Source organism: Ptychodera flava, chromosome 4 (genome assembly GCF_041260155.1).
Source record: "Ptychodera flava strain L36383 chromosome 4, AS_Pfla_20210202, whole genome shotgun sequence".
In the NCBI taxonomy this organism is placed as follows: Eukaryota; Metazoa; Hemichordata; class Enteropneusta; family Ptychoderidae; genus Ptychodera; species Ptychodera flava.
In genome coordinates this window covers 26,842,997-26,866,553 of record NC_091931.1, presented here as the reverse complement: position 1 = coordinate 26,866,553, position 23,557 = coordinate 26,842,997, and the positions used below count along the sequence as shown (strand labels likewise).

Sequence of the window (23,557 nt, the reverse complement as noted above, 5' to 3'; positions counted from 1 at the left end):
GCATGCACCCTAAAGTTTCAAAATCCCCGGAGGGTATACTGTGTGGCCTCTAAAATTCCAATCTCTACAAAGTGGAAGAGTGAGTGGCTGGCTACATACATTATATTAGAACACACATGTATTGAAATAAAATAAAGCATTTGAGAACACTTCTGTTTTAATACAGGCCTTCATCTGAGATATTACATTGATAAACGACCAGTACTTTATTGTCTGCTTTTGCTTATAAAGTCTACTTGTCTTACTTTTAACTTTATCCATGCAGAATACCACTCTGTGGTGACTTTAAGAAATTTGTTTTAGAAAGATTTTGATCTTTCTTGTGACTTTATTTATTTGCAGCTACTTGTACTGATAGGATGCTTTTGAGTTGTCCAAAGTTAATTCAATAAATATACAAAGGAGTCCTGACACTTATTATTAACTCTTTCGTTAATACTGCAGGAGTTATTCTAATTACAAGGGGCTCATACCACAATCAGTGATCAGACAATAAAGATCATCAGTTTATAACTCCATAACTATTCAACAGTCATATCAAGTAATTTGTTTGGATTTTTATAAACAACACGCATCTACCTTGTGTATGAAACTGTGCAATAATGGCACCCGAGTACTTTTCTGAATTTCAATACACAGTTCCCATGCACACGCCAACTGTGATGATAAAAAATGCACAGTAGGATTCTAAATAAAGCAGCCTCCGGGTGAAAAAATGTCAAGAGGGGAGGTGTTTTTGCCAGGTACCAGTGTGTTTCTATTATGGTGCCTGCCTGCCTGTCACTGGAAATTCTGAAGGTATCTTTTTTACAGAAATTTTTCTTGAAAGACACCCTGTATGAACAAATTGGGATGATTTGGGATGAAAGAATATCCTTAAAGTTCTTGCTTCCTAAAATAGCTTGTGTCTTGAGCTGGGGGGGTGGGGGGGGGGGGGGGGGGGGGGGGGGGGGGGGGGGGGGGGGTGGGGAAGAGGCAACTACATGGTATTGCATGCATTATGGGTAAAAAGTTGACTTCTCACAACAGCACGAGAACTACCAAATCACTTTGCGAATACTTTCCAAAACAAGTGTTTTGAAACCAGTACTTGAGAGAGACTTGTTCTGATGTATTCTCCGCGGAAATGTGAAATCTTCATCCACACGCTCTTTTCTGATCATTTGTCAATGATTGTAGGTATCATCATTATCAATGTTTGGACAATACAGGACTTTGAACAATCTCCCACATTTTCAACATTTATTTCTATACCATCAATGCAATGCCTAATTTTGACAACACACACATTCAGACATCAACCACCAGTCTCTTGCGCATGACATGGAAATACATGTATAGAAACAGCAAAGACAAATATGAATACAAATTCCTGGTAAGAAATTATGATAACTGAATGACATGGTCAGTAATATTGTTTAATTTAATACTTGAAATTTCACTGCGTGGCCATTTACCATTCACAATACAATTTCTGATAAAAGATTTCTACAAAACATTCATCAAAAGATTTTGCAGTACTGACACAAATTTATTATTTGCAATTCTGAAGTCTTCAGGGTACACTGATTATTTTGAAATTAAATACAGATTCATGTGACACATGCGAGACATATCTATCATATGCACAATAAATAGAAGATTACTGGCAAATTTACAGTAGGACATACATCATTATAGCTTACGGACGTACCACCAAAGTCCTGAGAAAGGATGTGGTTTTGCAAACGTGATGTGTCCATGAGACAAAACATATTTTACATTTTTGTTTTCAGAAAAAAAGCGTCTTTAAAATAAGCTGTAAGCATCCTCGCTGTACTTTATGTCAGAGTCTGTAATTTGTAAGAGAAGCATTAGCTTATGTTATTTGTGACAGACATCAGACATTTGTTTATCTCTTGTGTGTGTAATGGTACCGTTCAAATTGCATTATGTTGGCAATTCTGTCAGCAAATCTTAACATACACCAATATGTATGAGTGACTAAAATGATACAAAAAGTTTTACAAAAATACTGTCAAAAGACAAGAACTTTGTTCCCTTAATATGCGAATGACAAAAATTAGGCGAAGCAAAATACATCATCAGCATGTCAATTGTTTAAGTTACTCCTAGTTCTTGAAAAATTTTCATTGGATACACTAAAACTTACTATATACACACATACATACAGACGCCACCGATTCACCATATAAGCTCTTTCTGGTATTTATATACATACCAAATATGAGCTAAAAAACAAGACAATGGGCATCATAAACTTTTCTGATGACTTTAGGTATCCATTGTTTAAAAATCCAATGTAGATTATTGCAAATTGCTGGGTGAGAGACATTCTTCTTTTAGTTACATTCAGTGGCAGTGGTAAAATCTAACATCCCCTTTACACATAAGACTTGAAAAAACTATACAAGCTCCCCTGCCTAAACTTCAGTACTCTGATGAAATAATGGAATATATATATACTGACCAAGGTTATATTGCACGTAAAATTGTTACTGTATTTGCTGATGTACTGTCTGTTATACTGACAGCCTGACCAAGACATCGCCACTGAGGGCAGTAGCACAAGTTAGTTTCCAATGGGAAAGATTACACATTACAACATTGTATTTACAAGAATAGCTGAAAGCTCTGCAGCCAGCAAAATATGTTGTGATTTTTGAAAGTATAAATTAAACAAGCTCTACTTATAACACAGAGCTGAAAGAATAAGAGTCCTAGCATCATATTTAACTTTACGGTGAGTTGCATATATATTCAAATATGCTAGCAAATATACAGTCACACAAAATGACTGCACCTTGGAGCTAACATCAGAATTCCTCTTATTTGCAAGTTATATGCTATTGTGGCAGTATGCTAAGCCAGTAGGTACAAAACCACTAATTAATGTCCTGTAAGGCCTCCACAGTAGCGTTGAGCTAGATTTTCCTATTTTAAAACATACAGTGGCACAAATCAATTTGACAAGTGTTAGGTTAATGTAAGCTTGACTTCTGATGAATCTGTCATGTGGGGCATGTCCACCGAAATTTTAAAAATAGCGCCCCCAGTGATGTTTTTCAGAAATTCATGCTCATTGCTATGATTTTCATGGGCCTTTTAACTCCCTACATTACCACAGAATGCAACAGCCATCATTCATAACAGTCTGCATGTGATTCAAGTGGACAATTATCCTCACAAAAATACTTCAAATTAAAATTAACACCATGCAAGCACCAATGCAGGTATCAAAATTAAAAGGTCCGCACTATTTTACTCCTGAACTATCTCTGTAGGCAATGAACCCAGCAGTGAATTATTGGTGTTGTGCCAGTAATCCATTAAAAACATGACAATCCATGAATAATTGTGAGGCCTATTACTGACTGTTGGTCTGAAAATGACACTGGAAATCATGATCCACAAGGTGTGTCATTGGCATGCCTGGGTCTAGGTCATTTTCTCACAGATTGGTAAGAGATCTGACCAACTTTCTAGCATACTGTGTATAGTACTGAAATTGCTGTCATCTCCTCACATTCAAATTGCACTGCATCTTAACCCCTTCAGGCCTAAACCCCCTCTATAGATGACGCTCTGGAAAGTTACCAGAAAGTCAGACCTGAAAGGTTAATCACCGTTACTAAAAATATGTACTGGCCAGTTCCTTCAAAGAAAACAGATTTCATGCTGAGAAATGTCATTGGGAAACCTGAAGAGGAGGGTTGTCTGCTTTAAGCATGTCATCGATTATCTCAAAAGATTGCCTCTTTCTTTTACTGGCCTTCTTTCGGACTGGTGGACTTCCCAGTCTGGCTTTTCTCTCGTGTGATCTCAGGTGTTTGGCCAGTTTGCTGGTCTGTATGAAAGTTCTGCCGCACTTTTCGCAAATGTACGGTTTCTCTCCCGTGTGCGTCCGTCGGTGGTGCACCATGTCCTTTTGGCGACTGCAGCGCTTGCCGCAGATGTCGCATTCGTACGGCTTCTCGCCAGTGTGTATGCGCAGGTGTTCTTTGAAATGGTGTTTCTGGGTGAACGCCCTCCCGCATTCCTCGCAGAGGTAGGGTTTCTCCCCCCTGTGAACCCGCATGTGTCTCTTGACACCGTATTTCAAGGAAAAACACATTCCGCACTCCAAACACTGAAATGGCCTCTCTCCGGTGTGTGTCCTCATATGATAATTGAGACCACTTTTTGTCTTGAACGTTCTAGGACAACTCTGGCAGTGATATGGTCTCTCTTCACTGTGAGTTCTGGTATGTCTTTCGATATGATATTTGTAAATACTTTTTCCGCACAATTTGCAATCGACTGTTTTCTTTTCCTTTCCCTCGTTACTTCCAGGAGGCTGTCTTCCCGTCCTCTCCCTCCGACTGTTCGCATCTTTTTTTATAATTCCAGCTACAGTGGGTTTCACATGGTCTGTCTCCACAAAAGGAACATTTGCTGGTGTCTGATGGACCTCACTGATTTCTTCCGGCACTGCCTTGGTAGTGATGTGGGTTGCTGGTGTCTCTACAAGACCAGCACCACTATCTTCATCCTCACAACTATCATCAGCTTCTGAGATATCCTCTGTACCCTTTGCAAACTCAATATCGGCGACAGTGGCATTCAGCTCTTCTGTGTCTTCAACAAAGGGAGACACCAGCTTTTTCTTCACGACACCAATCACAAACAGGAAGTTTAGCAGGGCTTGTTTATCTGGAGTACAAATAGGAAGATGTAATAACAAATGCAATTTGAAGTTGTGAAATATTATTCCTGGAAGAGAATGTGCTTAACGCACAACATACAATCACAAGTAACACATACATCGCAGTGCCAAATACCTATTTTTTCAACGTAATGACATTTAAAAAGTTGGCCTCCCTTCATTCAAACATTTGCAAGGTTAACGTATTGTCAGCGTGAACAGACCAGACAAAACAAATGGCAATCTTCATTTTCCTCACAGAATTAGTTCTCTATATCAACAAAGAATTATACTTTTGCTTTTAATATCATCTTAATATTGCATTCAAAGGGAAGTATACCTGCACTAGTAGGCCTGGTGTTTTTTATCCGATCGATCAACTCCTTGCTGCATATATCAAAGTACTGCAGAAGCTGTTCAGACTTGTTGGACTTGGTGGCATCTTCCCATATACTTTCACAATCTGCAAAAGATGCAAGGACACATGCATAGCTATGAATGTCAGTTGAAAATGTGTTTCACAACAGACAGAGGCTCTCAGGAAAGGGCATTGGATTCCATCCTGACCCCCATTCCTCGGGAATTCTGCCATTTTCCACACTTTCGGCATCGCAGGATGGATCCAATTTTGTTTGGGCAGTTGCCTTTAGAACAGACCTTCAAAATAGCTCCTGAGAGTGCTCAGTGTACGTTGGCATATAGAGTTTATGAAACATCAGGCCAAAGAATGATAGTGTTCTTGTAGCGTTTCTCATGACATCTACATTGCGTTTGAAACAACCGCAACACAACAATTATCTTCGTTAAATTTTATTGGTCAACAACAACAACAACAGCGTCACTACTAATAAACATGAACAACAATACAAACAACAACAACAACAACCAGATTTCTGGGTTCCCTATGGTGAGCTTTAGCACTACAAGAATTACACGTCCTTGTGAAAAGATAATTAAAACTCGAGCGACAGATAGTAATCAGCAGACAGTCACAAATGCTTGGTAAATTTATGTAGAGATTAAAGGCACAACTATGCATTTAATAAAGAAAGTAGCTACCTTTTTGGCTGAAAACCGACCCCTGCTGTCCGCTTTGTTGTTGACATCGCAGGTGTTCCTCGGATACTCCAGCCGGAACAGATAACACTACAGGAGAGCGGGTCTCACTAACGCGTTCTACTCTCTTTGAATTCAGGGAGAAATACAACTGGATATCCGAACTAAATTTTAGCGAAAAGTCTTCTTCGAAATTCATGTCAATTTAAAATTGTCTCGCTCCTCTTGCGAGATCAGTACAGACATGACATGCAGACATACACATGATATATTCATCACAAATGAAGGACGTCGAAAGGAATGCTGGGTATAGTTATTTCAAGGTCGAGATATTCATTTCTGGGAGGGGGCTACGTAGTTTATAACGACGAAATTCACAGACTGTTCCCCATCTCGAACATGTAGACTATACTTTCAAAGAAAAGCAATTTACTGTGTTCATCATCAGGATAGGCTATGTGTTACATTTCATAACGATACTTAATCATGCAGTTCACCGCTCAGCTGCTTCCCTGTGAACAGGTCCACATCATCCGGCCTGATGTACCAATGAGTTTTGGCCGAACATTGAAGGTGAAAGAATATGTTTCAGTTTCTCAACTAGCAACCTTCCCGCACTTTTATTTTGTGAAGGATGTGGTTTATAACGATGAAATATATAGACTGTTCCCCATCTCGAATGTAGGGCCTAGACTATATTTTCGAAAGTGAAAAACTTAGGCTAATTTTTGATCAAACTTTCCTCGAGGAATCTTTCAACAATAGCCTAGGCTTACTCTTTAAAAATCAAGAATAAAATTCGGGGATCATCGTGCAAATTTTGGTAGTAGAGAAGCAAATTACCCAGATTTAGGGACTGGTCAGTTTCTTCAGCCTGGGGGGGGGGCGTGGATTATTTTTTGCCGACGTCAAAAAGTGGCTGACCCCCCCTATTCCAAATTTGAAAACAGGGTGACCCCCCCTATTCCAAATTTTAAAAACAGGGTGACCCCCCCCCCCCGGCGCGCGACATAGGTAAAACAAAAAGTGGACATAAAATATATATATATATATATATATATATATATATATATATATATATATATATATATATATATATATATATATATATATATATAATATATATAGATATATATATATTTACATTTTACATATATTTATATTTTAAATAGTCATTCTATGTTTTAGTGAAATTGTTGACATGTCAGTTGTAAGATAGGAATTTCAGTAAGATAGAATTTCAAAGTGTCAATCTTAAAGTTGAATACAGTACATTTTGAATGAGCTGTATTTTGTATGAGCTGTGAATGTATTTACATGTAACACTTTGGTGTGAACTGTTGTACGTGAGAAATGGATGTCAATCATTAATATCAAAGAGGAAAAAGCAGTGAATCAAAAACTTTGCTGGGTGTTAAGACTTGCCAACCATCCAATTAAATCTCCTGAGGAGCCATAGAGAGCTTTTTTAGCCAAATCTAATGTGTACAGTGTCTGAGAGGACCTTCCTTGTAACATTGAAACCATAAAAGCACAGCTAATAATGACAAAAACTGCCTTTTTAACTGTTATTTTGTTCATAAAAAAGCATCTTTCTACAGAAAACCTGTGACACAAAGGAAAATAATTGCATCAATGAGAAGGAAAGATATCTTGTCATTTTTCTATCTCTAAAATAAGTCACTGTATCAAATATATATTGTGAAATATTTGTGCATGTTGCTTTCTCATACTGAATTCTCATAGAGAGAACAGAAAAGTATCAGGAATTTGTCATCCTTTTCATATGAAATGCAGATTTCATAATGGTACACTTTCACTTAGCAAACATCAAGATATCTCTGATTTATTAAAGTATAGCGCCCGTAGGGCGCTCCGAAAAATATGAAACATCCTGATATCTCTGATATTAAATGTCTGATACATTAAAGTAATGAGCTTGAAGAGCACACTGAAAATATTGAACATATACAGATATCTCTGATGTATGTATGCTTGATATGTTAAAGTTGGGCGTGCTGAAAAATATGACTGATTATTAAAGTTACGCGCCCAAAGGGCGCGCCGAAAAATACAACTGAATGATGAAATTTGTGGCTGACACTAGCATTTTAGGCAATGATGAGCCTGTTTCAAAATTCAAAAACACACTGACCCCCCCTATTGGGCATTTCAAAAACATGGTGACCCCCCCTATCACCAAAGTCAAAAACAGGGTGACCCCCCCCCCCCATGAATCCACCGCCCCCCCCCGGCTGAAGAAACTGACCAGTCCCTTACCGATATTCAAGTTTGAAATTCAAAATGACCGTCATCCTGGGCCCTGTATTTACCCTGTGGAGAAAAATATTTAATGTTCGATTTTCGAAAAACTAAGCTCCAGTGGGGGTTCCTTATCTGTCCCGGAGGCGCATTCTAAACTATATTCAATTTCAAAACGATCTGTTTTAACCTAATCACAGCCATTTCCCGGTAAACTGTAAATATGCATGTCTACAATTATCCCTGATAAGGGACCGAGCACAAATAACGGCAGGGGGGCGGAAGAGAAAATGGGGGGGGGGCACAAAAAAACCGAGTGTTCTTGGGATGGGCCATGAAAACTCCAGGGAAGGTAAGGGTGGGCCACCAAAATTTTTTACACCATGACAGACAGAGAATATTTTCAGCATTTTTGTTCCTTGTTGAAGCTGGAGTTCCTTGTTAAACTTCTTGTAGCATGATGAAATACCAAGTCTTAAACCTCACAATGCAGTTGTTATGTGTAAAATGAGCAATATTATTAATGAAAATTGACTTCATTTGTCAACAACAATAATAATGTTAGTAATGATACAGAGGTTAGGTTGAACTGGTAATTTCATCATTCTTTGAGATTAAAATAACACAACACAATACTGAAAAGTAGCTGTAGGTGTTACAAGTAGTAAAGCTTGAACATATGTTATTTTGTTTGTTTATTATTTATATATTTATTTGTTTATTATTTATTTCAAGAATGCAAGAATGTTGTTTTCACTAAAGCATATAAGTTATAAGGATATATATATGTGTACAACTTTGTACCTAAGCTTATGTAGTCTCCTTTTTGGGGAGGGGGGGGGGCACAAAAATGTTGTTGCCGGTGATGGGGCCCGGGGGGGGGGGGCACTAACTATTTTGCTGGTGTTAGGGGGGGGCTGTAAAAAATATATGCACCACATATTTTCTCTTCCAGCCCCCCTGCCGTTAATTGTGCTCGTTCCCTAACAGAGTTTTGGCCACGGGCGCCCGTGGGCTGGATGGTCTGCTGGATCGATCGATTTTCCGCTCGATCTATTGACATGATTGATCCCGTGCTCTATCAGCCCGCCACTGCAACCTAAGTTAAATATTAAGTATTTAGGTAGCAGTGGCGGGCTGATAGAGCACGGGATCGATGGATCGAGCGGAAAATCGATCGATCTAGCAGACTACTCAGCCCATGGGCGCCTGTAGTTTTGACCACACCATGATGGTAACAGATTAACTTTCACTGCAATTTCGCGTTAGGGGCCGTCGATCATAAAAGCTAACGCACTTGAAACGGAATTCTTAGTTTTGTGGTCAACCCCCTACCCCTCAAAACGATTCCCTATAATGAGAAGTTGGTTTAGGGAAAACTGCTTTCTTTAATATGGATCGATCGATCTAGTGAGATTTTCTCAGCAATTTATCATAAAAGTTTAAAATGACGTGTTTCATAATTTTGAATCACTTGGGGTCATGACTTGTAGTGATTTTATGAGCTGCAGTTGAAAATATCGTATTTGTCTATGGCTTGCTTTCTATCGGTTGTTTTTCGTCGTAAGCTGATATGTCAAAAGCGTTAGCAATTTCTGTCGTTGATGAAGAAGATACGGTTGTTTGCTTTGCGATCCGTCCACGAAACGTATGTAACAGTACAGCCACCTGTAGTCTATTCCGCTCTGCGCCCCATAGACGTGTGTACATATGCCTGAGAAGATGACTTCTTCTCAGGCATATGTACACACGTATATGGGGAGCATATATAGACGCAGAGCGGAATAGACCACAGGTGACTGTGGTAACAGTTAGTAACATTTCACGCCCCGTATATACATAGTCGACTCACACCATTGAGAACGGTCACCGTTGGATGGCCATGTGATAATGTTATTGTAGTGATAGGACTGTCGATGTCCGGATCAATGCGGAAATAATACTTCCCCCCATGGCCAAGTACATTCAAGAAGTTCCAAGTTTTTAATTTACCCGTTAGGTTTCGGGGCTAACTTCTCACAACTTAGAAGGAATGAATTTGTGATGTTTGTACACGTCTCCCATTTACCAAATGGCCATACAAGTTGAATGCAACACACGGGTGGTCGCTAGAATAATAATTCCTGTAAATAAAACGACATAATAGTGTTGCCCGAAGTATTCTTCGTACGTTACACGTTCTAATGTTTTTTTCTGTGTATCAACTTTCAATCGTTTTATATGTAAGAGGAGCTTATATTTGGTGATTAAGCAGTATAGTGGTTAAAATTGTCGGGGCTGCCGGGCCTGGAATTTCAACCTATAGCCCTACCCAATGAAATTTAAACGAATTAAAAAGAACGTGGTGGTACCCGGCCAAAAATTGATATCGTGTTATAAAACTGTTCATGTCTTGATAAGATTAATTTAGCAAATGTGCAATTCTCGAGCAGTCTCCTTAAACAGAGGATAGTCTGTCGATCAATCTGGTTAAGTTAGTTTGCCTGCATGAGGGCAGCTTTCAACCGTGCCCTTTCAACACCCAAGAATAAAAAACCGGGGATCACCATGCAAATTGTTGAACTAGTGAAACAGATTACCCGATATTTACTGATATTTGAAATTCGGGCTGCCATTCCTGTGGTAACTCTATGCATTATAATCGCATATATTGTACCTAAGCTTATAGTTAATAGACTAGAAGCATGATTAGAAAGACTAGTGTCCGTGTCATGTTTTACTTTTTGAGATACATTATACAGAAATACACTATATATAAGCCTACTCTTTGATTTTTGCAGTTCACACTATAACATGTGTTAGCTCTAAAACATGTAGGGACTTGATCAAAACCGGGGTATTGCTAATTCCTACAAGATTGAATGCAAAAACATTACTTTTAACAAAAAACTCTAAGATTGTATAAAGAAATAACAGTGATAATGACAACGCAATGAAGGTAAACAACGACATATTTATCAAAACCACCGAGAAAAACGGCTGAGTCAGCATTTTTGCGGGTTCTTTTGTCCATAAAGGAATACAAATCTTGCCATTTCTCTTTGAATTACTTCTCATTCAAAGTATTTTATGAAGTTTCAAGAAAATTGCATTGTTGCAAGACTGTTCTCGTGCATTTCCACATGAAAACAGATTTGTGGTGAAATAGGCTGGCACTGCCCTACTCATTGGTAGGCTTTTCAAGTCGAATTAAAAGTAACGTTTAACTGCCGATTTGTTGGCAAAGTATTTGTCATCAAAGGTACGATGTCAATTCGCTACTCTGTAACTTTGTCAAGCATCAAGAACGTGCACATTTTCAACGTTAACATTAAGTCCTGTCTGAACAAGTACTGATTCAGCAATCCCGTTACAAGGCCGAATTCGAAAAAGGGTAGACTCTACACTTGGGTTTCCCAGCTGTAGGGCAGTTACAGCTCGACCGTCAAAATTTCGGATAGGGATGGGAAACTGTACAACCTCCCTACATCGAAAAAATAACGCGAGTAAGGTGTCTCATAAACTAAGTTTTTATGTGTTAGGGCCAAGGCCCAATAATATATGTTTCCTCCCAAAAATTTAGGCCGAATATCCTGCGTAGCAAACGGACGTACGTGACGTTTGCCAATTTATTTTTATGGACAACTGATTTAAAGTACTTGTAAGTGCTCATTATAAGTTTTTTAATGATTTTGTAATCTTTTCTCATTTTTACTGAGAAAAGCAAGGCGACAATTGTTAGTTACGCTCGTACAAATTGATTAAAACAAGTGAGCTAAGTCGCCAGGTCCCCTCAGCGAATCGTCTCTTGTAACGTTGACTGTATACGCATGCGCGAGTCACCAAAAGCCGCCATATTCAATCATCAGTGTTTTCAAGTTCACTGACTCTAGTGCGGACTGTACGGGTTACGAGGCGTGCGCTCGTCTAGTTTTGAAGTTATACCGTCGCTATAGCTGTTCTCACTGTGACTGAAAGATGAAAAAGAATGGATGGCATCCGTGACGAAATATCAAAGCTTAGTGTATCAGAGCTACAAAGAAAGCTTCGTGAATCAAATCTGCCGTCTGGTCCCATCCTCCCGTCCACTCGCCCGTTGTTTGAAAGGAAACTTGCAAAATTTATTTTGCAGTCACGGGGAGGCGTGCCTGCAGAATCTGTGCCGACAGACGCAACTGATGAAGATTCTAGTAATGATAAAGACGTGGCAAATGGTCGAGTAACTTACTCCGATGTGACTCCAAACGTTCAGAGGTCGGGAGATCAACCCGGAAGTAATCCTGTCAGTGATAGTGACACCACTGTAACCAGCAGAACAGGTTGTTCTGATGGAAATGGGAACTCTGGCAGTGGAAACACGGGCCCCGTCACCTACTATGCCGTATGCCTTCAAAGACACCCATCAGATGAAATCGATGGTGAACATGATGCAGGTAAACTTTCAACTACAAGTGTTCCAAAATAGACGTACATCATCAGGAGGGACTGTACCGTACGTACTTATCTCGTTTGTAAAATGGCAAATTAAAATTTTAAAATTAAATTTGCCAGTGAACAAGGCAGAGACCCATGTAAATAGAAAGAAGTGAATATTTTTTATAATGATGGAGAAAGCTCTAAATTTGTCTGGTCTTTTTGTAAACACAATATATACATATACCATATAGTTTCGGCGCTCAACCCATGTAAAACTTTTTTATGTACATACGCATCATGTTTACTTAATTCTTTCATGTGGTACATCCATGATACTATACTGGTTTAATAATCTACCACAGTCAGGACCGTAAGTTTTACAGCAAATCCAAAACAACATTCGTAACATAAGTTGTAGGCATGTTCCAATGTATGAACGGAGATTGAAGGATCAGGGCAGCATGCTATCATTATTCATATGTGTTTCTTGGAACATGCTGGTCCATCAGAGTCATATCAGAGTCATTGTTGATTAGTGAGGCTGCGTCAAACTCGATTCCACCATACCATTACCTAGTATAGGGGTACATCATTGGGGTAAAATAATCGCAATCAATGTAGAACATGAACTTAAGTTCATAAACCTGAAAGGTTTGTAAGATAGTTCTTCTATCAATGTAGTTGTTCTACAAATTTCCCTTCTTCAGGTTTACTTCATGTTTATACCATGAAAGATGAAGCCCTACAAGTTGTGAAGAAGAACAAAGGGTCTCGTTTCAAAGCATTCAAAGCCAGAGAGGATGCAGTCAACTTCTCTCAAAGCATCTTGATGTCGCCTCCAGATTCATGCAACTCTCCTCTTCAGACAACAGTTGCTGAAAAACCAAGCGACTTTAAGGTATTTCTTTTGAAAAGAACAAAACCCAAGACAGATCATAGTAGATCGGCTTTTGATAATAAACGAAATAGATACTTAGTGAAATGATGAAATTTGCACAATCAAAATCATTTCAATAAAATATAATAATAAAATAATTGTCTGTGACCACAGCAGCTGATTTGCTTGGTTTAATGAATGGATAAAGTATGTAACGGAATACTATCAATAGTTTCATCGGACTTCAATCATGGTCGAACCATAAAGTTTAACTGCAGTCATAAAGCAGTCAGAGTTCCTACCAGACCTATAATATGAAACCTTTGTTTACACAGATAACAGTCATTCAAATATGTATTGTACTTCTGACCATGCATTGCTGAAAAGAAGTTTTCTTTAAATATTCATGAGATGGGAAATGTTTTAGCCTTCAAGCTTTGGTCTCATCCTATGCATGAATTCAGTTTTCAAGGTCAGACCAAGGTGACACTATGAATGTATTGAAACACCATCAAAGATGATTATTCAGAATCAGCGATGACTTTTCTTGATTTCTCATCAACCAGGCTCCAAAAATGCAAGACTTGGTACAACTGAGGAAAGCCATTGAGAGTGGAAATGCAGAAAAGTTCAGTGATTTGGTATGGAGCAATCCTAGGTATCTTGTCAGTTCAGGAGATTCACCGGTGATACTCCAAGTAAGTTTTCTGCCAAAACACATCCCCCTATTACCCAAAGCAAAGATCCTTGTGTTAGAAACACAGCTAACAGTGTCCTGTCATTCTTGAAAGAAAAAATACAAGAAAAAATACATATATTCAATGCTTTTTCACTATCCATCATTACCATTAATGTGAACCCGATTATTATGACCTTTTACCGATTTCCTTTGAAATCTTTCTTTTGAAAATATTGTAATACCGGTAATAGCACACCCCTTGGCCATCTCGTACCGTGTTTTTTGTAGGTTCACCTATGAACAAATCTGGCCATGAAATTTGATCCGACAGTGTATATAAAAATTTTTTTCAATCATTGCTTAAAATTGTTCAAGTTGGGGAATATAGGTACATATATTTGGTTTGGAAATTCAGGTAAAATTCCAGCTGTCTCATGATGAGTTGATTTTCCATGTGTGACTTCAGTAAAATGACTTTGAACTCCTGCGAAATTTACTATCTGCCCATAACAAAAACACTGTTGACACAATGAAGTCTTCTGCATCTACAGATGGGATTCCGTTACAACGCATTGCATGTAGCTGCCAAATCCAACCAGGCTGAGATTTGTCAGCTGATAATAGATACACTGATGGATTCCAAGTTCTTGTATCTGATGTATCCGGATGACGACAGCAATACCCACGGCCAAAGGATGGAGTACCTTGTAGATCTGTATCTGAATATGCCAGATGAACCTGTGAAAGGGGTGAGTAGATTAGGGCAACACTGTAGGAGACTGGACCCACACTGAACAATTGTATAAATCAATGTGATCCTAGGGGGTCCAGTTGGTTCAAAAAGCTTTATGAGCCCCTGGGAAAACTCAGTGTTTCCATGATGAAGATCAAGCCCAAAGTTCTACAGGGCCAAGTGCCCCATACAAATTCAAAGAGTACCGTAGATGGTGTTGCAGTGTTTATTAGTCCCCACGGACACCGTCCGGGGGGACTTATAGGTTTGGTCATGTCCGTGCATGCGTGCGTGCGTGCGTGCGTGCGTGCGTGCATCCGTCCGTCCGTCCGTCCGTTCACGCAGATATCTCAGAGATGCCTGGAGCGATTTCATTCAAACTTGGTACAACGATTACTTCATATGTCATACAGATGCATGTTGATTTGTTTTGTGGTACGATCCAATATGGCTGCCAGGCGGCCATTTTATTACGATTTTTTCATGTACAGAGCCATAACTCAGGCATGTTTCAACTGATTTTATTCAAAGTTGGTACAAAGACATTGACCAATGTCATAGATATGCTTGTCAATTTTTTTGTGATATGATCCAATACGGCCGCCGTGTGGCCATTTTGTTACGATTTTTTCATGTAAAGAGCCATAACTCAGGCATATCTCAACCGATTTTATTCAAACTTGGTACAAGGACATTGACCTATGTCATACATATGCACGTCAACTTGTTTTGTGATACAATCCAATATGGTCGCCAGGCGGCCATTTTATTATGATTTTTTCATGTACAGAGTCATTACTCAGGCATGTTTCAACAGATTTTATTCAAAGTTGGTACAAGGACATTGACCAATGTCATAGCTATGCACATTGATTTGTTTTGTGATACGATCCAATATGGCCGCTGTGTGGCCATTTTATTAAGTTTTTTCATGTCCAGAACCATAACTCAGACATGTATCAAGCGAATTTATTCAAAGTTGGTACAAGGACATTGACCAATGTCATACATATGCACCTGAATTTGTTTTGTGATACGATCCAATATGACTGCTGTGCGGCCATTTTGTTATGATTTTTTCATGTACAAAGCCATAACTCAGGCATATCTCAACCGATTTTAATCAAAGTTAGTACAAGGAAATTGACCTATGTCATACATATGCACATTGATTTGTTTCGTGATACAATTCAATATGGCCGCCGAGTGGCAATTTTATTACCATTTTCATGTCTTGAACTACAACTCAGACATGTATCAAGCGAATTTATTCAAAAGTATTTTTATCACAGACCTAATGAAGAGGACTCTATCCTCTCTGAGGACCTGTAATCAAAGTACCCATTAACAAGTGGGGACTGTGTCATCAACGATGACGCAGTGTTTGTTTTTTGATGTTTTACGTGTATGTTTATGTGTGTCTGTGGGTATTTTGTCTATTTTTGTACTTAAAGATTGACCAATATCAACGTCTACTTATTAAGTTTTCATGTTTAGGTGTATTTGCACGCCCTTTTCTTTGTCATTTCAGAACTGTGAGACACCGTTGCATTTTGCATGCAAGTTTGGTCACGTTGATGTGGTGGAAGTGCTTGGATCACACCCTGCTGTTTGTAAGACAGCAAAGAATAAACAAGGACAAATTCCCAGTGAGGCAAGTACGCATATGTGTGTCAAGAATAGTCAATTGTATGTAGTCATGATATCTTTTGTACCAATCATGGAAACTTCCAAGTTTCTTCATTTAATCTTGGGTACCCCAGCCCCTTTATCACTTATAAAAATCTGATTGGTGGCACACTATTCTGGGAATAAATCCTGTTTTTGTTCTTTTTTCGTAAAACAGATCTCAATGTACCTAGTCCCAGATCTGAATGTACCAAGTCCCTGTATCATTTTAAAAAAATCTTATTGATGGCACACTTCATTCTCAGAATAAATCTTGTTGTTATTCTGTTTTTGTATCAACAGATTGCTTGCATGAGATCAGGATCCAAAGAAACAAAAGAAAAAATAGAAATCCTATTGAAAGGTAGGAACAAACATAAAGTCCTATTTTCACCTGATTTTGCATTACGTATTCCAGTATTGTTTTACTCATTCTGCTTCACAGATCTGATCAAAAAATTCTCAAATTTCCTCGTATTTATATTTGCAGATCAGTACTATGTGCCATTATTGAGACCCGATGACGATGTAACAGTCGGTGCCATTGGTGAGCCATGGTCTCCTAGTGCACCGATCCACCAATCAAGTCCGTTATTAAAACAGAGACCCAGAAGTCCGATGGATCCTGTAGTAACAGTCAGGGCGTACGCTGGACCTATGGTATCGAAAGAAGTAAGTCAGTGATGTGGTGCTTTTCAAAACTGACAGAAAACATCTTGTGATTTGCAAGAGAAATGTGATGCATAAAATGAGCAATGTTTGACCACAGTGGCATCAAGCTAAATGCTCCTACCTTTGAAATTTAGCAGCACAAGAGCTAAAGTGAGAGCAACCCCGCCCTCAGTGTTGAGTTTGAAGAAATGCATGCCTATATTTATGATTTTGTGGGGCCTCATCACTCTACAGATAAGTTTGTCAATCACTTTGCCTTTTGATTCAAGCAAACAATGATATTTCAAAAAAAAAACAAAAACGGTTCAAGGGGATCATCCAAGCTTAAGCAAGTATCTCTGCAGGGATCAAAAACTCAAGAGTATTTTTCAGTAGAGCCATCTTCTTTGAACTGTTTTTAGTTCTAAAATCAATTTTAGTATATCCCTACTGTTTTAAAATAGATCAGCATGATCTGCATGCAGTAGCATATCAGTGGAGAGAGTGAACAGTGATGTTGGCTGAAGTTGGTTAATAGCCTTGAATCTGTCATATGAAGACTATCATTGATGAAGAACAGTTGAAAATGTAGTGTCTAGTCAAGTATACCCATGTCATCTATCAAATCAAATATCAAATGTTTGCTTATCTTTACTAATTTAGCTCTGCTAGCATCTTGTAAACTACTGGTAATTTTTCTGAACCTTTTCAATGTGTTTATTTCAGCAGGCAGAAGAGTTCCATAAGACGTGGAAGACACCACCAAGACATTCCTTGAGGACAGTCTCTCAAGTAAGAAGAGAGGATAGTGATAAAGGTTTGGAAAGACTTGGAAGGTGAGTTGAAAATACAGAAACTAACAGTTAACAAAACTGGCAAGCGTAGCAGGGTATGCATGCTCTTGGAAATTTGGCACTTCAGTCATCACTGCTTCATCAGATATTGCATAGTGGGTACCATGCCCTTCAATTGGACTTCAGCTGCTGGATAATGGATCAAATAAATGCATAAATAAATAAATAAACAAATAGATAGATGAAAAAATGAATGAATGAATAAATAGGTTTGGAACTTGCTGGTTTTGGTTAAACATTATATACTGGGCCTCAACCGCCCTGGAAACTTTCTTAAAATACCTGGAACTTTCAGTTATACTTTCAATGTGGTAACCCTACTCTCAGTTTTGTCATATAGTTTGGTTGATTGCATTATGTCGATGTAGCAATGTGTTTACGACTTACCGTGTCATTTGAATAAATCAGAATTGCTTCCTGTCCTTTCTTGAAAATTAAGAGCAGATAAAAACTCTGGAACACCTTAGTATTCTCATGTTTTGGTTTTTGCCACCAATTATGACAGTGGTATTAAATATTTATTGATGTCAAAGGGGCAATTATGCTAACTTTTGATGATTTTTCACTATTTTTGTTTTACATATCAACCCATAATTTCTTGTTCGACTCCCCAAAGCATGTTGATATACACAGAATTCAGCTTATCAGCTGAGTCTGTACGTTTTTAAACTGCATTGTTATTGTTGACAAGTGAATTCTGGTCTGGACTAGAATTTGTAACAGTGCATTTTACACAACATACAGACCCTAAGTTGACAAGCTAAAACATTGAGTGTTTCAGCATTCTTTTAGGAGTAGAATGAGAACTTGCAGTTGACATACAAAATGAAAATAATGAAAAAATCATCGAAAGTTAGCATTACTGGCCCTTTAACTTCAGGCAGAAAAACTTTTGCATTTCTATCAGCACTTAGTATGGTAATCTCAAATTTCTACCAGCAGTGAGTAATTTCATACATGTAATATTTCCATTCAGAGACATTGCACAGAGTATGAAACTACCATGGATGGAGTTTTGGGATTTCTTAGGTTGTTACACAAACCTTTCAACTCCTGAAGGACTGGGCGTCCTTGAGGAATACCTAGCTGACAGATCACACACAAGTTCAGGTAATCACAACTGAACATTTATATTTCCATTATTAAACTTGCATGAAGCAAAGACTCAAACAACAGTACCTTTACCATATGGAGTCTGCTGTTCCTTTGGTATCTTTTTGTGCGTACAAACATATTGTCTTCCAAGGTCAATGTCTTGCTAGCAATGTACATTGACAGTGGAGCTTCAGTTGTGACAATGAATTAGTCAAGTCACCAAAGTCAGCCAAATAGAGAAACTTTGCAAGTCATTAACACTAACTGTTAATTTCTTATGAATGTGATGTAGTCAATTATATTGTACTGGTAAATTGAAGGTGCAAATACTGCAATCTCATTGGTCAAGACGAAAAAAAAAACATGCTACATTCGCAATATAGCATGGTGGGAACAAACAAGCTCTCAACGAGAGAAAAATTCCCTTTTTGATGTTTCATACCAAAATTCGGATTTAATATTATGATATAACAGCAATAAACCACCTCAGCAATGGGTATACGACTTGATTTTGAGCTGTTCACTGTGTATATGCACTCACTATTGCACATATGTAGTGAACTGATCAAAATTGAGTAGTATACCTATTGCTGATGTGGTTTATTGCTTAAATGTATTTCAATCAGTGGCACTCACATGAAGAGCACATTTGTAATTGGCAAGACGTTGAATATATGAAATAATCAAGAAACATTTGCTTTGCGATTTGAATACTTCTCACCTTCCCTCCTGTTGTTTTATGTAGCAGGTGGTCACTGCCAACATAAAGTAGACTCTAGGAATTCTCCCATGAGTCCCGAGGCGTTGAGTGAAAGTGACGTCGTGAAATCTTTAACCAAGAGTCTACAGTTAGCCCAGTTAAATGAGGATGAAAAAATGGACGTTGGTACAGGTTCTGAGGGAACTGAAGTCACATCTGCAACGGAACTTTTGAACAGGATTGATGCTTCAGTGCCTGTTTTGTCACCAGGGAAAGACGAGGCAACAGCTGACATTGCAGCGCAAGGGTCATCGCCACGTGAACAAGAGGATGCAGCTATTTCCATGGCAGCTGCCGCACCAGACACAAAATCAGGGATTTTAAATCAGAGCATGGGGACAGATAATACCCAGTTTCAAGAGAAGAACACATTCACAAACTTTCACTCTCTCCGGACATCAGGACACCAGTCTGATGGAAGTACATCGACGGATGTTTGGAAGGAATGGAGACCTTCACAGTCATCGACAGTTGACAGTTTTAGTAGCTCTGCCTCGGGTGATGACGGAGTCTTCCGATCTCCAGAAACTTTCAACAGTGCAGAGGGCAATCAAGGGTCGACCAGCAAGCCTGATGTGTGCCTAGACGAAGCAATGTCAAAACTTTCACTGTCTCAGTCTGATGAGCTTCAACCAAGTGTTTGTGATCCATCAGAAGACACGCAGTCAAATTTCTACAGGACTAGTACCGTCAGCTCACAGAGAGACGCCGCTAGTTGTGACTCAGATAAACAAGAGCCTTCCATGGCAAAACCACGGCTTTCTGTGAACTCTGACGGACAAGCCGACATAACCAACCCAAAATCTGGTGACAATGCTCACGGTAATGACGTTGAGATGGCTCCTGCTGGAATGCAAAAGCCAGTGACCAGTCCACAAGACAGAATTAATCAAAGCAGCCTTGCAAATGACTGCTTCTCAACACCGCAGATGTCAAGGCTGAACATGCCCGGAGAAGTCAGCCCTTTTGGAGAAAAGATTTTTATCACAGGGTGTGTAAGCACGGAAAGTTAAACAAATCTGTCGTACATTTCTTAACGCAAAGAATTTTATTGCTTTCAAGTTGGTCATAGTAGTTTTCACTTTCATATTATGGGGCATATTTTTGATAAATTGTGTTTTTGCAGGACAGAATGTCCAAGACAAGACTTGTCATTCTCGATATAAAGTTAACTTAGCAACTTCGCATCCAGGATATAGGAAAGCTGTCCAACAACAAAATTTCAGCCAGGAACCTGTTGGCATTTTGACACAAGGTGACTTTTCAAAGGGGATTGTCAAATTGCTGTCATGTTGTCCTTTTGCAGCTAAAATGATGTGCAATGAGTTCACCTGACTGTCATCAATCAATCTAGTGTGCTGTTGTTGTCTTTCAGGTGTCATCCCACAAAACTTGACCTTGACGTTCTCAGAGCAGTCAACAAAGCCGATTCTTTGGAAGAATATCCTCACATAGTGAAATGGAAATCAGTGGTCAACTCGTACTCGAAACAGACCCAAGTCAGGTAAGCAAGCCAGATTTGTATTTCAATGCCAAAATGAAAGTGCCAATATGAAACAGTGAATGATGAGTGAGACGTCTCGTTCAACATGCCCAGCATGGCATTGTACAGCCACACATTGTACGGTGATGTTGTTTGAGTCATACGTAATTTTGTAAAGCTGCTTCAAGGGCCATAAGTCATCAACCACATATTTGCTCAAACATTTCATAGGTCACATGGAGCCCGAAGTTTCAACATTTTTTTTTTTGCCATGTAATACAGTGTTACATTTCAAGTCTGTAACCATCTTGACAAACTTCAACCCAAAGTTTGCGATGAGATGCATCGCATATGCACATACGTGATTGACCATAATAACCCTCAAAAGATTGAGTTGGTCAAGATGGGAACTTGATGTACTTCCCTAACTTACCCTCCCATGCTGTTTGTAGCTGTAGTAATTAATTAAGCTAATCTGCCCTTCAACCATGAAATCTTCAAGCCTTTCTCTTACTCTTCATCAGTCAAATTTGGACAATGCAGACAAAAACCTGGAGGTCTAAAAAATTTTTTACCTGCTCACCGGATAATTCCCTGCAAACAGGTCAACACACAATCGTCCATGGATAACAAGAAAGGGTTAATCAGAGAATAACAAATTTAGGACTTTTTCCAAAAATGTAAAGTTTGTGAAATTTGTCATTCGCCATGGTAACTTGAGTGAAAGTCTTGAAGTAAAATATTTGATTTGTTTCGTTGTATTCTTTTTTGAAATTCAAACTTGTCACCCCTATTTCACTGAACAGATGTCCAACCTTACGACAGAAAACAATGGGGGTTGGGCTAAACCATACCAGTGAAAGGTTAATTTCTGACTGTTGACCCTGTATATTTTTCATTACTGATACAGTTGGCCAAGTCCCGCTGCATCCAGACTCCGGACAACATCGTCAAAGCAGAACGAGCGCAAAAAATACAGTGCATCTCCAGTCGTCTACCAGAGTCCATTAGTTGGTTGGAAGAACAGCCCAGTTGGAGAGTTCAAACTCAGACATCTCTCCGAGCCCGCCCTCAAGGTCGCATCTCCAAGGCAACGACCTTTCCCCATCAATCTGTCCAGAAGCTTTGCGTCACAGCTTTGAGTGAAATCTGGTGGTTGTTCAGAGCCAATTTAGTGAGCAGATATTAGAATGCCAATCCAGAGGGACTTGGTTACCTAGGTCCAAGACATAAATTTTTGTTGAATTTTATCTTATGAAGTTAGAATCTCATTTTCTTTAAACAGAGTTTTATCAAATTGTAGCCTAAGTAAAATGTTGATATCTACAATTGTGTACTAGAGTTTGTAAGTTTTCCTAATGATGTACAGTAGATTAAAAAAATTTTTCAACAGTGAAATGTTCAGATTAATATGTTCCAAATACAATTAAATGTATTAATTTACAAATCTAAGAGAGTGGTAGCAATTAATATGATAGCATTCCATTGTGAATTGTAAATTTGAAGGAGAATTAGCTTCACAGCATAAATTATTCAGTAGAATCAGTGAGGATGATAATACAGGGCAATGTTTTCACAGTACCTGGATGTACATAACATGTAGCTTCAAGTTTTGGGGCGATGGTCACTTCAAGTGATGGCTTCTCATGATTTGTGGAATGCCACAATCACACAGACTGACAGCATGAGTACTGAGAATTCTAGAGGGCGTTCTACTGTGACAGTCACTTCATTGGTATATTATCACGGTAGTGTCAGGCAGGAGTTTGTATACTCTTAAGCATTGACTGTTTTTAGCAGAACCATACAGAACATCTTGTTGATGAAAAACATTCAAACTGATGTTTTACACAGAAAGTGCATCTTTATTCTGAGTGAGAAAAAAGGATTTACTGCAGCTCTGGTTACAACCTGTGTATGGTAGGCCTAACATGCAAAATGTATAGGGATGCAATGACTTATACAAACATTGTGTCACTAAGCATTTCATCTTACACCCCTAGTCTCCCATACTTTGGTCCATCCATTGGTTTGGAAACTACGGTAGTTGGATTTACCGAAGTATGGTGGTTAGAGGTGAAACAGGGCAGGAGATTGATTCTAGAAGAATAACAACTACATTTAGTCATGTTCTCGTTTGCATTGAACGTAAACAACTTTTATCTACACATGAAATAAAAATATTAAAACAGAAAAGGTTGTAACGTCATCTCTTTAATTCAGCTGTGAGGGCAGTATCACTGCCTGAGGCATGTCGGCAGTATATTCATCCTTAGAAAATCTTAGCATCAGTGAAATACACATAATGGAGACTTACTTGTTTTCACTCAAACATTTGTACCGCTAAACAACATCAAGAT

General features: G+C 38.7%; 2 protein-coding genes across 3 annotated transcripts; one reads left to right on the top strand and one right to left on the bottom strand.

Moving 5' to 3' along the window:
• Positions 1 to 1,397: 1,397 nt before the first annotated feature.
• Positions 1,398 to 6,045, bottom strand: LOC139131323 (uncharacterized). The gene is made up of 3 exons (XM_070697331.1): positions 5,744 to 6,045; positions 5,025 to 5,147; positions 1,398 to 4,692 (listed from the first exon to the last, which is right to left on the bottom strand). The coding sequence occupies exons 1-3, from the start codon at positions 5,937 to 5,939 to the stop codon at positions 3,689 to 3,691; spliced, it is 1,323 nt and encodes a 440-aa protein (XP_070553432.1). The 5' UTR covers positions 5,940 to 6,045; the 3' UTR covers positions 1,398 to 3,688.
• Positions 6,046 to 11,773: 5,728 nt separating this feature from the next.
• LOC139131322 (ankyrin repeat and LEM domain-containing protein 2-like) lies at positions 11,774 to 23,393 on the top strand. Of its 2 annotated transcripts, none has more exons than XM_070697329.1 (12): positions 11,774 to 12,414; positions 13,105 to 13,295; positions 13,841 to 13,972; positions 14,505 to 14,702; positions 16,218 to 16,340; positions 16,658 to 16,718; positions 16,845 to 17,026; positions 17,732 to 17,841; positions 18,836 to 18,969; positions 19,700 to 20,705; positions 21,090 to 21,218; positions 22,108 to 23,393. In XM_070697329.1, exons 1-12 carry the CDS (start codon positions 11,970 to 11,972, stop codon positions 22,337 to 22,339), a joined length of 2,943 nt encoding a protein of 980 aa, XP_070553430.1. In that variant the 5' UTR covers positions 11,774 to 11,969; the 3' UTR covers positions 22,340 to 23,393. The 2 variants fall into 2 exon arrangements, with proteins under 2 accessions (XP_070553430.1, XP_070553431.1); XM_070697330.1 differs by having other exon boundaries at positions 11,818 to 12,414; positions 19,703 to 20,705.
• Positions 23,394 to 23,557: the final 164 nt, after the last annotated feature.